At 48.3% G+C, this 16,283-nt stretch overlaps 1 protein-coding gene across 2 annotated transcripts in view; it reads left to right on the forward strand.

The window, feature by feature from the left end:
- The window catches only part of LOC144593347 (serine/threonine-protein phosphatase PP1-beta catalytic subunit), a 134,712-nt gene extending 120,801 nt beyond the window's left edge, over positions 1-13,911 (forward strand). The window contains exons 6-8 of one of the 2 annotated variants that reach the window (XM_078398785.1): positions 4,529-4,680; positions 7,136-7,270; positions 12,057-13,909. In XM_078398785.1, the coding sequence (XP_078254911.1) occupies positions 4,529-4,680; positions 7,136-7,270; positions 12,057-12,161 (392 nt within the window). In that variant the 3' untranslated portion in view covers positions 12,162-13,909. Of the gene's footprint in view, positions 1-4,528; positions 4,681-7,135; positions 7,271-12,056 lie in introns of both variants that reach the window. The other variant, XM_078398786.1, reaches the window with a different exon arrangement.
- The last annotated feature ends 2,372 nt before the right edge of the window (positions 13,912-16,283 follow it).

Raw genomic sequence — 16,283 nt, forward strand, 5'->3', positions numbered from 1 at the left:
CAAGCTAATAGAGTCATAGAGTGAAACAGCATGGAAACAGGCCCTTCGGCCCAACTTGCCCACACCAGCCAACATTGCCCCATCTACATAAGTCCCACCTGCCTGTGTATGGCCCACAACCATCTAAGCAACCTATCTATGTACCTGTCCAAATGTCCCTCAAATTGTGGCATAATACCTGCCTCAACTACCTCCTCCGGCAGCTCAGTCCATCCGCCCACCACACCCTTTGTGTAAAGAAAATGTTATCCCTCCGATTCCTATTAAATCTTCCCCCTCACCTTAAACCTATGCCCTCTGGTTCTTGAATCCCGTACTGCGGGCAAGAGACTCGATCAAGGATTACTTGAAGTTAGAAAAGTCGATGTTAATGTCGCTGGGGTGTAAGCTGCCCAAGCAAATTAACTCTTGCTTTCCCTCTCTCCATCCCTCCCGCTTTCTAGTTCTCCGAACAGCCTGATTGCCTCCCTGATTAAATGTTATGTCTGTATGCTTCGTTGCCATCTTCCCCCAGCTAACAATGATCTAGTCTGGGTTTTCCTGGACCTTCGTCCGCTTTGATGTCTCATTTTCTCACCTTACACTTCCATATCTCTGTGTCTTCCTCTCCCCTGACTCTCAGTCTGAAGAAGGGCCTCGACCCGAAACGTCACCCATTCCTTTTCTCCAGAGATGCTGCCTGTCCCGCTGAGTTACTCCAGCATTTTGTGTCTATCTTCGATGTAAATCAGCATCCGTGTGGCATGTAAGAGGTGGGCGCTTTGCCACGCTTTGCCCTGCCCTGCTCTCTCCCAGCTTTCATCCCCCCCCCGCCCCACAATCAGTCTGAGGAAGGATGCCGACCCAAAACGTGACCTATCCATATTCTCCAGAGATTCTGCCTGACCCGCTGAGTTACTCCAACACTTTGTGTCCTTGTGTGTAAAACAAGCATCTGCAGTTCCTTGCTTATATCAAAAAACAGAGACTGCTTAGAGAACAGATCAACCAGTGACCAAAAAAGGCCTTAAAAGGCAGCCTCTTTTGAATTACGTACTTTCTGGTATGCAATGGCCATTGATAATTTGCCCAGGGCAGATTTATTGTTCTTCGTTCTGTAACTGGTGGAGCTTTTGTTTTTGGATATGGTATGAAAGTGCGTTTACAGATAATAACATTTACCGGCACGGTGGCACAGTGGTAGAGTTGCTGCCTTACAGCGAATGCAGCGCCGGAGACCCGGGTTCCATTCCGACTACTGGCGCTGTCTGTACGGAGTTTGTACGTTCTCCCCGTGACCTATGTGGGTTTGCTCCGAGATCTTCGGTTTCCTCACACACTCCAAAGACGTGCAGGTTTGTAGGTTAATTGGCTTGGCAAATGTAAAAAATGTGGGTGTAGGATAGTGTTAGTGTGCGGGGATCACTGGTCGGCGCGGACCCGGTGGGCCGAAGGGCCTGTTTCCGCACTGTATCTCTAAACTAAACTGAACTACCGGTAGCAATGTGAAGCCGATCGTCCATAGAGAGCACTTGGGTTTCCCATTTCGGGTGACATAAAGGTTAGGTTCCACTGCAGGATTGCTTCCAAAGAATGAGGTCATTGAGAAGCAACAGCAGCCCAAACAATCTCATTCAGCACCATGGAAACGGGTATCTGTGGCCTCAGACAGTTTTTAATAGAACATTGTACACTTGACAGCAGAGCAGTAAGTATAGAAGTAGAAGCAAGGAACTATTTCTCCTGCATCTGGCTTGTCCAGTCCTTTTCCAATTTTTTGTTTAAAATTATAACAAGCCAGATGCAGGAAAAATGTTCCCAATGTTGGGGGAGTCCAGAACCAGGGGCCACACAGTCTAAGAATAAAGTGGAGGCCATTTAAAACTGAGGTGAGAAAAAACCTTTTCATTGCCACAGAAGGCTGTGAAGGCCACATCATTGGGTATTTTTAAAGCGGAGATTGACAGATTCTTAATTAGTACTTAATTTGAGGAAGGATAGGTTTACTGCAGCATAGGTTTACTAGGTTAATTCCCGGAATGGCGGGACTGTCATATGTTGAAAGACTGGAGCAACTAGGCTTGTATACACTGGAATTTAGAAGGATGAGAGGAGATCTTAGCGAAACGTATAAGATTATTAAGGGGTTGGACACGTTAGAGGCAGGAAACATGTTCCCAATGTTGGGGGAGTCCAGAACAAGGGGCCACAGTTTAAGAATAAGGGGTAGGCCATTTAGAACTGAGATGAGGAAAAACTCTTTCAGTCAGAGTTGTGAATCTGTGGAATTCTCTGAATGCATTCTAGAGAGAGCTAGATAGAGCTCTTAATGATAGCGGAGTCAAGGGGTATGGGGAGAAGGCAGGAACGGGGTACTGATTGAGAATGATCAGCCATGATCACATTGAATGGTGCTGGCTCGAAGGGCCGAATGGCCTCCTCCTGCACCTATTGTCTATTGTACGGGTTTCATAGGGAGGAGGCAGGAGAACGGGGTTAGGAGGGAGAGATAGACCAGCTATGATTGAATGGCAGAGTAGACTTGATGGGCTGATTGGCCTAATTCTGCTCTCGTATCTTGGGAACTGGTAGAGGGGGAATCATTCAAAGCTTTCTGATCCCGTGATGTCTAATGGTGGTAAAATGGAACCTTACCTTCCCCTTTGTCTTGTTGTCGATCTGTCTTCCTCTCCTTTAAAATGATGAGACCAAGTTAGGTTGGCAATAAAGTTTGCCTCCTTTTCCAGAGTTTAAAATGATCTGATTATTTCACTTTGCCACTTTCAACATGCTAACCTCCGGCAGGTTTTTACTTCGCAACGGCGAGACCAAACGTAGACTGGGGCCCCCCCTTTTGCCGAATACTTGCCGAATACAGGCCCACCGAGGCCTGCTAGATTTTCCGGTTGTTAACCATTTTATTCCCCTTCCATTTCCCATGCGGACCTTTCTGTCCTGGGCCTCCTCCATTATCAGAGTGAGGTAGATTTGCCAACTTCCCGTATTAGCCGGGACATCTCGTATATTGGGCTAAACACAAAATGCTGGAGTAACTCAGCGGGTCAGGCAGCATCACGGGACAGAAGGAATGGGTTATATTTCGGGTCAAACCCCTTCTCCAGACTGAAGGAGGGTCTCGACCCAAAACGTGTCCCATTCCTTCTCTCCAGAGATGCTGCCTGACCCGCTGAGTTACTCCAGCATTTTGTGTCTACCTTCGGCTTTAACCACAGCGTCTGCAGTTTTTTTTTCCTATGCGTATATTGGGCTAAATTGGTTTGTCCCGTACAGGACCGCCCTTGTCCTGTATTAGGCCCGGGGGGGTGCTGTATGCCCGGACAGTGTAGGTCCGGACAGTGTAGGTCCGGACAGTGTAGGTCCGGACACTAGGCCCAGACAGTGTAGGTCCGGACAGTGTAGGCCCAGACAGTGTGGGTCCGGACAGTGTAGGTCCGGACAGTGTAGGCCCAGACAGTGTGGGTCCGGACAGTGTAGGCCCGGACAGTGTATTCCCGGATAGTGTAGGCCCGGACAGTGTGGGTCCAGACAGTGTGGGTCCGGACAGTGTAGGGCCGGACAGTGTAGTCCCAGATAGTGTTGGCCCGGACAGTGTGGGTCCAGACAGTGTAGGTCCGGACAGTGTAGGGCCGGACAGTGTATTCCCGGACAGTGTAGGCCCGGACAGTGTGGGTCCAGACAGTGTGGGTCCGGACAGTGTAGGGCCGGACAGTGTAGTCCCAGATAGTGTAGGCCCGGACAGTGTGGGTCCAGACAGTGTAGGTCCGGACAGTGTAGGCCCGGACAGTGTATTCCCGGACAGTGTAGGTCCGGACAGTGTAGGCCCAGACAGTGTAGGTCCGGACAGTGTAGGCCCAGACAGTGTGGGTCCGGACAGTGTAGGGCCGGACAGTGTAGTCCCAGATAGTGTAGGCCTGGACAGTGTGGGTCCAGACAGTGTATTCCCGGACAGTGTAGGTCCGGACAGTGTAGGCCCAGACAGTGTGGGTCCGGACAGTGTAGGGCCGGACAGTGTAGTCCCAGATAGTGTAGGCCCGGACAGTGTGGGTCCAGACAGTGTGGGTCCGGACAGTATAGGCCCGGACGGACACTGTAGGCCCGGACACTGTAGATCCGGACACTGTAGGTCCTGGCAGGGTACGGGGTAATCGCTGGTCTCTGTGGATTTGTTGGGCTGAAGGGCCTGTTTCCGCTCTGCATCTCTAAAACTTTAAAAGAAAGTTCTGCACACTAACACTATCCTACACCCACTAGGGACAATTTACACATGCACCAAGCAAATTAACCTGCAAACCTGTACGTCTTTGGAGTGTGGGATGAAACCGAAGATCTCGGAGAAAACCCACGCAGTCACGGGGAGAACGTACAAACTCCGTACAGACAGCGCCCGTAGTCGGGATGGAACCCGGGTCTCCGGCGCTGTAAGGCGGCAACTCTACCGCTGCGCACCATCGTAAAGTGGAAGCATCGTACGTCGTGGAGCATCTGTAAAAGTGAACTAAAACACTCTGCGACATCTTTGCTCCCCCAGGCTTGCTGTGCGACCTGCTGTGGTCGGATCCAGACAAGGACGTCCAAGGTTGGGGCGAGAATGATCGCGGCGTCTCTTTCACCTTTGGAGCTGATGTGGTCAGCAAGTTTCTGAACCGGCATGATCTGGATTTAATCTGCCGTGCCCATCAGGTACAAAAGAAAAAATATATATCCGTGAAAGAAAAAATATATTCCCTGTGTAGTAGTGATCTCCCAACGACCCTGCGTGGAGAGTCCTTGCTGCTCACTGGAGAATTATTTTCCTGAGATGGGTATTCTGAATCTTCCCCTTCACAGGAGGGGGGGGGGGGGTGGGCTCTGTAACTTTGTCTGTGCCCTTTATGTGGCCACCATTTGCATACCTTGGGTGTGCAAGAAAAGAATTTCAATGTGACTTGTCACATGTGACAATAAAGTACTCATTCATTCATAGAACACAGAACAGTACAGCACAGGGACAGGCCCTTCGGCCCACAATGTCTGTGCCGAACATGATGCCAAGACCAACTCTTACTTGACTGCACTTGATCCATATCCCTCCATTCCATGTGCCCATCTAACAGCCTCTTAAACACCACTATTGTATCTGCCTCCACCACCAGAATGGGAGCGCATTCCCGGCCCCCACCAATCTCTGTCAAAAAAGCTTGCCCCACACATCTCTTTTAAACTGTCCCCCTCTCACCTTAGGTAGATACAAAATGCTGGAGTAACTCAGCGGGTCAGGCAGCATCTCTGGAGAACATGGATGGGTGACGTTTCACAGAGTGCTGGAGTAACTCAGCGGGTCAGGCAGCATCTCTGGAGAACATGGATGGGTGACGTTTCACAGAGTGCTGGAGTAACTCAGCGGGTCAGGCAGCATCTCGGGGGAGAAGGAATGGGTGAGGTTTTGGGTCGAGAAGGAATGGGTGACATTTCGGGTCGAGTTCTCTCCGGAGATGCTGCCTGTCCCGCTGAGTTACTCCAGCATTATGTGTCTACCTTCGATTTAAACCAGCATCTGCAGTTTCTTTCCTACCCCTCTCACCTTACATCTGTGCCCTCTAGTGCTGGACATTTCCACCCTGGGGGAAAGAGGTTCTGACTGTCTCCGCCTCTCACAACGCCTCTCAGAATTCCATGTCAAGTCTTCCCACAACATCCGACGATCCAGGGAAAACAATCCAAGTCTGTCCAACCTCTCCCTTTCACTCTCAACCCGAAGAGGTATCTCGACCCAAAACGTCACCCATTCCTTCTCTCCACAGATGCTGCCTGTCCCGCTGAGTTACTCCAGCATTTTGTGTCTCTCCCTTTCACACTCGGGTTACACAAACTCCACTGGTTTCATTGAAATTCCTGCATCGTCGTATTTTCATGTTGCTGAGTAATTCAATGATGCTTTATTGTCACGAGTACCTAGGTGCAGGGAAATGCTTTATTTTGCGTTCAACCCGGTAAACTCACACAGCAGACCTCACCTAGGCAGTACACGTGTCGACATGTCCCTGCCGCCAACAAAGGTAACAAACGCTCGACGAACAGGCCTACCTGTTCCATCTACTGCAGTGGACGGTGAAATTCATTGCTTGCATTCACTCACTCTCCCCCTCACTCTCCACTCTTCCCCCTCACTCTCCATTCTCCCCCTCACTCTCCACTCTCCCCCTCACTCTCCACTCTCCCCCTCACTCTCCCCCTCACTCTCCCCCTCACACTCCCCCTCACTCTCCACTCTCCCCCTCACTCTCCCTCACTCTCTGCTCTCCCCTTCGCTCTCCCCCTCACTCTCCACTCTCCCCCTCGGGTACCATTAACGCTGGTGGCTCAGGGCTGAGTTTGGAGTTGGCAGAGTGGGGGCGGTTCCACCGTTCCACACGGCTGCTAGCCGGGCCTGCTTATCGGTACAGCCCCGGCACACTGCTAAAATAAATGGGCACCTCTCCTGAACGTTGCTGCAATGGTGATAGGATGTTTTACACGCCATCCATGGGCGCTGATGTTTTGGATGTGGGTCAAAGGTTTTTTTTTGGTTTAGTTTAGTTTAGAGGTACAGCGCGGAAACAGGCCCTTTCGGCCCACCGGGTCCGCGCCGACCAGCGATCCCCGCACATTAACACTATCCTGCACCCACTAAGGACAATTTTTACATTTACCCAGTCAATTAACCTACAACCCTGTTCGTCTTTGGAGTGTGGGAGGAAACCGAAGATCTTGGACAAAACCCACGCAGGTCACGGGGAGAACGTACAAACTCCGTACAGACAGCGCCCGTAGTCGGGATGGAACCCCGGGTCTCCGGCGCTGCATTCGCTGTAAGGCGGCAACTCTACCGCTGCGCCACCGTGACCGCCCCAACCTATGGCAGGCACCTGGTATTCCCAGGCAGTCTCCCATCCAAGTACTAACCAGGCCGAAGTCTGCTTAGCTTCAGTTTGCTTGAGCTTTTTCCTGCCGACATAACTGCTGCCAGTTTGGGGGATATCCTTGTGTTCATGGGGTTGAATATAACTTTCAGACTGAGAAACGTCCTCTCTCGCTGCTCCCTTCCTTGCTGTGGAATCCTACACATCTTGTTAAACTTAATGAAAATCTTGCTCATCATCAGCTCTGTGTTTTTCAGGTTGTTGAAGATGGTTACGAGTTCTTTGCGAAACGCCAGCTGGTTACTCTGTTTTCTGCTCCGAACTACTGTGGAGAATTTGATAATGCCGGAGGAATGATGAGTGTGGACGAAACATTAATGTGCTCCTTTCAGGTACGTCTTTGTCAGGTGCTAATTGAGCTGTGTTTTGCTGGTGTGAAGCTTGTTATATTGGGTTTTGGTGGCACAGTGTGCGTTCAGTTTAGAATTAGAGATGTAGCGTGAAAATTGACCCTTCGGCCCACCGAGTCCGTGCCAACCGTACACGACTTGTATCCTAAACATAAAAACATAGAAACATGGAAAATAGGTGCAGGAGGAGGCCATTTGGCCCTTCAAGCCAGCACCGCCATTCATTGTGATCACGGCTGATCATCCACAATCAGTAACCCGTGCCTGCCTTCTCCCCATATCCCTTGATTCCACTAACCCCTAAAGCTCTATCTAACTCCCTTTTAAATTCATCCAGTGAATTGGCTTCCACTGCCCTCTGTGGCAGAAAATTCCACAAATTGACAACTCTCTGGGTGAAAAAGTTTTTTCTCGCCTCAGTTTTAAATGGCCTCCCCTTTATTCTAAGACTGTGGCCCCTGGTTCTGGACTCCCCCCAACATTGGGAACATTTTTCTTGCATCTAGCTTGTCCACTGGGGACAATTTACAGAAGCCAGTTAATCTACAAACCTGCACGTCTTTGGCATGTGGGAGGAAACCGGGGCACCCGGAGAAAACCCACGTTATATTTAGACTTTAGAGATTACAACGCGGAAACAGGGCCCTTCGGCCCATCGAGTCTGTGCCAACCAGTGATTACTCTGTACACCAGCACTATCCTAAGCACTAGGAACGATTTACAATGTTACCAAAGTTAGGAGGAGGGGGAGTTCAACGAGATCTGGGTGTCCTAGTGCATCAGTCAATGAAAGGAAGCATGCAGGTTCAGCAGGCAGTGAAGAAAGCCAATGGAATGTTGGCCTTCGTAACAAGAGGAGTTGAGTATAGGAGCAAAGAGGTCCTTCTACAGTTGTACCGGGCCCTGGTGAGACCGCACCTGGAGTACTGTGTGCAGTTTTGGTCTCCAAATTTGAGGAAGGATATTCTTGCTATGGAGGGCGTGCAGCGTAGGTTCACTAGATTAATTCCCGGAATGGCGGGACTGTCGTATGTTGAAAGGCTGGAGCGATTGGGCTTGTATACACTGGAATTTAGAAGGATGAGGGGGGATCTTATTGAAACATATAAGATAATTAGGGGATTGGACACATTAGAGGCAGATAACATGTTCCCAATGTTGGGGGAGTCCAGAACAAGGGGCCACAGTTTGAGAATAAGGGGTAGGTCATTTAGAACGGAGATGAGGAAGAACTTTTTCAGTCAGAGGGTGGTGAAGGTGTGGAATTCTCTGCCTCAGAAGGCAGTGGAGGCCAGTTCGTTGGATGCTTTCAAGAGAGAGCTGGATAGAGCTCTTAAGGATAGCGGAGTGAGGGGGTATGGGGAGAAGGCAGGAACGGGGTACTGATTGATAGTGATCAGCCATGATCGCATTGAATGGCGGTGCTGGCTCGAAGGGCTGAATGGCCTACTCCTGCACCTATTGTCTATTGTCTATTGTCAAAGCCAATTAACCAACAAACCTGTACTTCTGGGGTGTGGGCAGAAACCAGAGCACCTTGGAGAAAACCCACGCAGTCACAGGGAGAATATACAAACTCCGTACAGACAGCACCAGTTGTTAGGATTGAACCCGGGTCTCTACCACTGAGCCAATGGGAAAATGCATGTGGCATGTTTTGGTGATACTAAAATTAGTCATCAGTACCCCTTGGCAAATATTTATAAGGGGAATCAAAAACAAGAGAACATAGGTTGATGGAGAAAGTTTAATATGAACTGTGTGTGGGAGGGGGGGTGGGGGGGGGGAGGAAGAGGATCTTTTTCACACAAAGGGTGGTGGGTATATGGAACAAGCTGCCAGAGGAGGTAGTTGAGCAGGGCATATATTCGCTGGAGTTTAGAAGGATGAGGGGGGACCTCATTGAAACGCACAGAATAGTGAAAGGCTTGGATAGAGTGGATGTGGAGAGGATGTTTCCACTAGTGGGAGAGTCTAGGACTAGAGGTCACAGCCTCAGAATTAAAGAACGTTCTTTTGGGAAGGAGATGAGTAGGAATTTCTTTAATAATAATAATAATAATGTATTTTATTTATATAGCGCTTTTCATATACTCAAAGACGCTTTACAGAGATTTAGTCCGAAGGTGGTGAATCTGTGGAATTCTTTGCCACAGAAGGCTGTGGAAGCCAAGTCAGTGGATATTTTTGAGGCAGAGCTAGATAGATTCTTGATTAGTACGGTTGTCAGGGGTTATGGGGAGAAGGCAGGAGAATGGGCTTAGGAGGGAGAGATAGATCAGCCATGATTGGATGGCAGAGTAGATTTGATGGGCCGAATGGCCTAATTCTACTCTTATCACTTATGATCTTATGACTATAACAGCATTTAGAAGATGTTTGGACAGGTACAGGGGTAGGAAAGGTTTAGAGGGATATGGACCAAATGCAGGCAAATGGGATGAGTGTAGATGGGGCATGTTGGTCAGCATGGAAGAGTTAAGTGTTTAGCCACTGTAATTTGAGGGAGGACGTCCTTGCTATTGAGGCAGTGCAGCATAGGTTCACGAGGTTAATCCCCGGGATGGCGGGACTGTCATATGAGGAAAGATTGGAAAGACTGGGCTTGTATTCATTGGAATTTAGAAGGATGAGGGGGGATCTTATAGAAAGGTATAAAATTATAAAAGCACTGGACAAGCTAGATGCAGGAAAAATGTTCCCAGTGTTGGGGGAGTCCAGAACCAGGGGCCACAGTCCAAGAATAAAGGGGAGGCCATTTAAAACTGAGGTGAGAAAAAACCTTTTCACCCAGAGAGTTGTGAATTTGTGGAATTCTCTGCCACAGAAGGCAGTGGAGGCCAATTCACTTGATGAATTTAAAAGAGAGTTAGATAGAGTTTTAGGGGTTAGTGGAATCAAGGGATATGGGGAGAAGGCAGGCACGGGTTACTGATTGTGGATGATCAGCCATGATCACAATGAATGGCGGAGCTGGCTCGAAGGGTTGAATGACCTCCTCCTCCACCTGTTTCCTATGTTTCTAGGTAATAGAAATGATGATCAGGTAGAACTTTAATGTACCCTGCTCAGATTCATTTCTCTTGTTTCGGGTTTAGTTTAGAAATACAGCGCGGAAACAGGCCCTTCGGCCCACCGAGTCCGCGCCGACCAGCGATCCCCGCACATTACTCTTGTCACGTGTGCCGAGGCACAGTGAAAAGCTTGGTTTTGCATGATATCCAGTTAGATCAGATAATACTACACATAAATACAATCAAACCTAACCAATTAGGAGCAGCTCAGTGGTGCAGCGGTAGAGTTGCTGCCTCACAGCGCCAGAGACCCAGGTTCCATCCTGATTACAGGTGCTGTCTACGGAGTTTGTACGCTCTCCCTGTGACCGCGTGGGTTATCTCTGGGTGCTCCGGTTTCCTCCCACACTTTGTAAGTTAAATGTCTCTCTGCTTAGGGATGGATGCGAAAGCGGGCTAACATAGAATTAGAGTGCAGGTGATCGATGGTCAGTGTGGACTTGGTGGGCCGAAGGGCCTGTTTTTATGCTGTATCTCTAAACTAAGCTAAACACAGAGTGGAAAATACGAACACTGCAAATTACCAGAGAAACTGTTGAAATAAAACTGCAATTTTCATGCTGTATCTCCAAACTAGACTTGCTCCAAATTTATTTCAGGTTTAGTTTAGTTTAGAGATACAGCGCGGGAACAGGCCCTTCGGCCCACTGAGTCCGTGCCGACCAGCGACCCCCGCTCACTAACACTATCCTACACCCACTAGGGACAATTTTTACATTTACCAACCAATTAACCTACAAACCTGCACATCTTTGGAGTGTGGGAGGAAACCGAAGATCTCGGAGAAAACCCACGCAGGTCACGGGGAGAACGTACAAACTCCGTACAGACAGCACCCGTATTCGGGATGGAACCCGGGTCTCCAGCGCTGTAAGGCAGTAACTCTACCGCTGCACCACCGTGCCGCCCCTAATTGATTAGGCTTGATTGTATTTCACACATTCACAAGTTATGGGAGTAGAATTAGGCCATTCGGCCCATCGAGTTCACTCTACCATTCAATAATGGCTGATCTCTGCCTCCGAATCTCATTTCCCTGCTTTCTCACCACAACCCTTGACACCCGTTCTATGGACAAGAATTTGTCCATCTCTGTCGTAAAAATATCCATTGACTGGATATGTACACTGATCAGCCAAAGCATTATGACCACTGACAGGCGAAGTGGATAACATTGATTATCTTGTTACAATGGCACCTGTCAAGGAGTGGGATATATTAGGCAGCAAGTGAACAGTCAGTTCTTGAAGTTGACGTGTTGGATGCAGGAGAAATGGGCAGGAGTAAAGACCTGAGCGACTTTGACAAGGGCCAAATTGTTATGGCCAGACGACTGGGTCAGAGCATCTGTGAAACGGCAAGGCTTGTGGGGTGCTCCCGGTCAGCAGTGGTGAGTACCTACCGACAGTGGTCAGAGGAGGGACAAACCACAAACCGGAATGTGTCACAATACACAGTGCATCGCACCCTGCTGCGTATGAGGCTGCACACGGAGGACCAACAGCATATTAGGCAGGTGGCCATAATGTTGTGGCTCATCAGGTCATAATGTTTTGGCTGATCAGTGTATATACTATGCATTCATGTATTATCTGACCTGACATGGCAGCGTGCAAAACCAAGCTTTTCGCTGGAGTGACGCCATTTTTGCCTTTCATTGACTTGACGTCCATTTTGTTTTTTGTGCGTTTCAGATTCTGAAACCTTCGGAAAAGAAGGCTAAATACCAGTACGGCGGCCTGAACTCTGGGCGCCCTGTCACGCCCCCTCGCACGGCAAACCCACCCAAGAAGAGGTGAACGGCGAGGACACAGCCCTGAACACCTTACATTTGTACACTTGAGAAAGCTACCCGTATACCCATTCGTACTCTAATGTGTGTAACCAGTAGGCACTCTGCCAACCATCTGCTACCTACCGTCTGTCTTTGTGAGCCTCGATGCTTGTAAAAATAAATAACTAAGTCTTTTTGAAAACTTGTTTTCCAGTAAATGCGCAGGTGTTGCATATTGTAATGTAAATCGATGTAATGTAAGCAGTGAATGTTATTAATATTTTGTTTTGGACTGGGATGAAGGTTAGCTGACCGACGGCTGGGATAAAGCACTATGCCTTCAAGCTTTCTCAAGCATAATCTTTGACATTTGCAATGGTTATTTCTGAAGTTGTGTAAGTGCGTGTACAGGTTTGGTGCAAAACCACCAAGATTTGTCCAGAGGGGCCACAGTCTGTTCAACTCCATTAAAGTACTGAGGTCTTTCATACAGTTAACTTGTACTTGTGGGGTGGTGGGTGGTGGTACTTGTTGGAACTAATCCAATGCTACCACTCATCATTTAATAAAAAGGAACTGCAGATGCTGGTTTATACCAAAGATGGATACAAAGTGCTGGAGTAACTCAGTGGGTCGGGCAGCACCTACGGAGAACGTGGATGGGTGATGTTTCGGGTCGGGTCCCTTGTTCGGGCTCCTGACCCGAAATGTCGCCTCTCCATGTTCTCCGCAGATGCTGCCCGACCCGCTGAGTTTGTCTGGCATTTTGCTTCTATCCGTTACTAATTGCACCATGCACCTCGATAAATCGCCCCCTTTCCTTTGTGCTGACCCACTGCGTTTCATCGTACATGCGCTGTTTGCCACCTCGTCGGGGAAGGGTTTATTTCTCTTACGGTTCTCCAAGCTACAGCTGCTCAATATGGTACTTATTTAACAAAAGGCCAAACAGGGCGGAGTGGGCCACAAGCTGAGTGGCGATATGATACAACTTCACAAAGCGACTCTTCAAGCTTTTTGTTTCCCCCTGCAGAGAGAGATTCAGGCCCAGAGGAAGCTTCAAGGTAGTAATCGCAGAGTCCCAGCGTTGCCACTTTAATGATTTGATATAGTTTTGTGTAGGGACTGCATGAAGCTTATGTGCTCCAATCTTTGTGACACCAGGTATGTGGTACCATTGGATATCTCGACCGCGGTAACTAACGTTGTGCCGTTCAACCGTAAAAGCCCTCGACAGGGACTAACCAAGGATTTAAAACATCTCGATTTTATTTTTCCTTTTTACCAAAATTCTGAAGTTTCATCCCAGTCCTGTGAATTTGCATCATTGTTTGAAGGACTTTGCGGTAGGGGTGGGGGGAAGGGGAGACGTAGGTAACCGTTATCATAATTGGGACACCAGATAATTTGAATGTACACACTACATAGTCTAAAGGTCTGTTTTTTAAAAAATTAAAAACCACGATTGCATGATTTACTGATAGACGTAGCAGCACTTGTTTTCATGATTTGTGTTTGAATACTTCTGAAGACTGAACCTGTAGCTTTCCAAAGGCAAGATCCGAAGTGCGCCATCTTTGAGGGGCACTCCCTTCATTGTGTACACCAGTTGCGATGAGGCCCGGGGGCATATTTCTGTTCAGATCGTTTTGTTAAGGATGCCCTACTTCTGCTGTTTTCAATACAATCTTATACCTGATGCAACGATCTTTGTTTCGTTTCTCTGTTGAGGTTTCATCCTTCAGGTTTTGCGCAGTCTTGTATAACACCGGCCGGCGTTCCCCAAAGTACAGGTGCTCCTCGACTTACGATGGGGTCACGTTCCGATAAACCCGTCGTAAATCGACAATATCGTACGTCGAAAATGCATTTAATACACCTAACCTACCCAACATCATAGCCACCTACCCTACCCAACATCACAGCCTAGCCTAACCTACCCAACATCATAGCCACCTAACCTACCAAACATCATAGCCATTTCGGCCCACCGGGTCCGCGCCGACCAGCGATCCCCGCACACTAACACTATCCTACACCCACTAGGGACGGTTTTTACATTTGCCAAGCCAATTAACCCACAAACCTGTACGTCTTTGGAGTGTGGGAGGAAACCGAAGATCTCGGAGAAAACCCACGGGGAGAACGTACAAACTCCGTACAGACAGCACCCGCAGTCGGGATGGAACCTGGGTCTCCGGCGCTGTATTCGCTGTAAGGCAGCAACTCTACCGCTGCGCCACCGTAACCGCCCACTTAAACGTGCTCAGAACACTTACATCAGCCCGGGAAAAGATCAAAATTTGAAGTCCAGGTTCCTACTGAATGTGTGTCGCTTTTGCACCATCGTACAGTCGAAATATTGAACGTAGAAGAGCATCTGTATATCGAAAAAATAAGTGTAATAATGTTTGAATGATTTTGTGTGCGCAGCGTAGTTGGTGGAGCTGCTGCCTCACGACGCCAGTGACCCGGGTTCCATCCTGACTTCGGGTGCTGTCCTCGCGGAGTTTGCACATTCTCCCCCGTGACCGCGTGGGTTTCCTCCCACATCCCAAAGACATGCGGATTTCACCTTTTTGTTTTAGAGATGCTCTTAACGTTGTGGTGTTTCCAGAAGTAATGGAAAGAACGTGTACGAAGTTGGTGAGGCCACACTTAGAGTAATGTGAAGATAGACGCCAATAATAAACTAAATTAAACTTTAGATAGTTCCTCTGCCCCTCTCTTCCCCTCCTCCTTCCCAGATCTCCCTCTATCTTCCTGTCTCCACCTATATCCTTCCTTTGTCCCGCCCCCCTGACATCAGTCTGAAGAAGGGTCTCGACCTGAAACGTCACCCATTCCTTCTCTCCCGAGATGCTTGCCTGACCTGCTGAGTTACGCCAGCATTTTGTGAATAAATCGATTTGTACCAGCATCTGCTGTTATTTTCTTATACTATATAAATTAAACCCTGCCTGGTAACACGCTCCAAACACCCACCACTTGTAAATAAAAACTTGGTGGCTGTTTAAATTTCTCTTTAAATGTATTTATCTGTCTGATTTACCCTTTGCCAAGTACTAGTAATTAGTTAGTCAGTTTAGTTTATTGTCACGTGTACCGATTGATGTTATTCTAGCTCCCTGCGAATATAAAGTCCACTTAAAAGAAGTTGATGTGAGCATATTTGAAGCTGAGGTGTAAAGAGACACTGACATGTGCAGGTCGTAAAGTTCACAAGTTGAATATTCCTTCTAACACACTGGGTACACAGTTCCCACTCTTCCCAGAAACTTAGACACAAAATGCTGGAGTAACTCAGCGGGACAGGCAGCGTCTCTGGAGAGAAGGAATGGGTGACGTTTCGGGTCGAGACCCTTCTTCAGACTCTCATTCCCGACCCGAAACGTCACCCATTCCTTCTATCCAGAGATGCTGCCTGTCCCGCTGAATTACTCCAGCATTTTGTGTCTTTGGTGTAAACCAGCATCTGTGTGTTCCTCCCTACACACTTCCCAGAAACTTGCCATGTTTGCGAGAAAGCTTTGTCATTCTGCAAAAAGAAACAAAGTGCTGGGGGTACTCAATGGGCCAGACAGCATCTCCAAAGGAAATGGATAATACAATACAACACAATACAATATATCTTTATTGTCATTGTACAGGGGTACAACGAGATTGGGAATGCGCCTCCCATACGATGCAATAAATTAATTAGCTAGTCAGTATTAATTTAAACAACCCAATGAAACAAATTGGAATAGTTTTAAAGCAGAATAAAGTGCAAGTAGATCTGTGCCGGTTCACTGTGCGATGTGACCATCCGGCTCAGCAGGACCGGTTCATAGCAGCTATGGCCCTGGGGATGAAGCTGTTCCTGAGTCTGGAGGTGCGGGCGTAGAAGCCTTGTATCGTCTGCCCGATGGAGAAGTTCGAACAGACTGTTGCAGGAGTGTGAGGAGTCTTTGTGGATGCTGGTGGCTTTTCTGTGAGAGGGGAGGTGAATACGGAAATTAAATGTTGTATTTAAATGCACGAAGTATAAAAAATAAAGTGGATGAGCTTGAGGCTCAGTTAGACATTGGCAAGTATGATGTCGTGGGAATCACTGAGACATGGCTACAAGAGGACCAGGGCTGGGAACTGAATATTCAGGGGTACA

Source organism: Rhinoraja longicauda, chromosome 5, assembly GCF_053455715.1.
Source record: "Rhinoraja longicauda isolate Sanriku21f chromosome 5, sRhiLon1.1, whole genome shotgun sequence".
Classification (NCBI taxonomy): domain Eukaryota; kingdom Metazoa; phylum Chordata; class Chondrichthyes; order Rajiformes; family Arhynchobatidae; genus Rhinoraja; species Rhinoraja longicauda.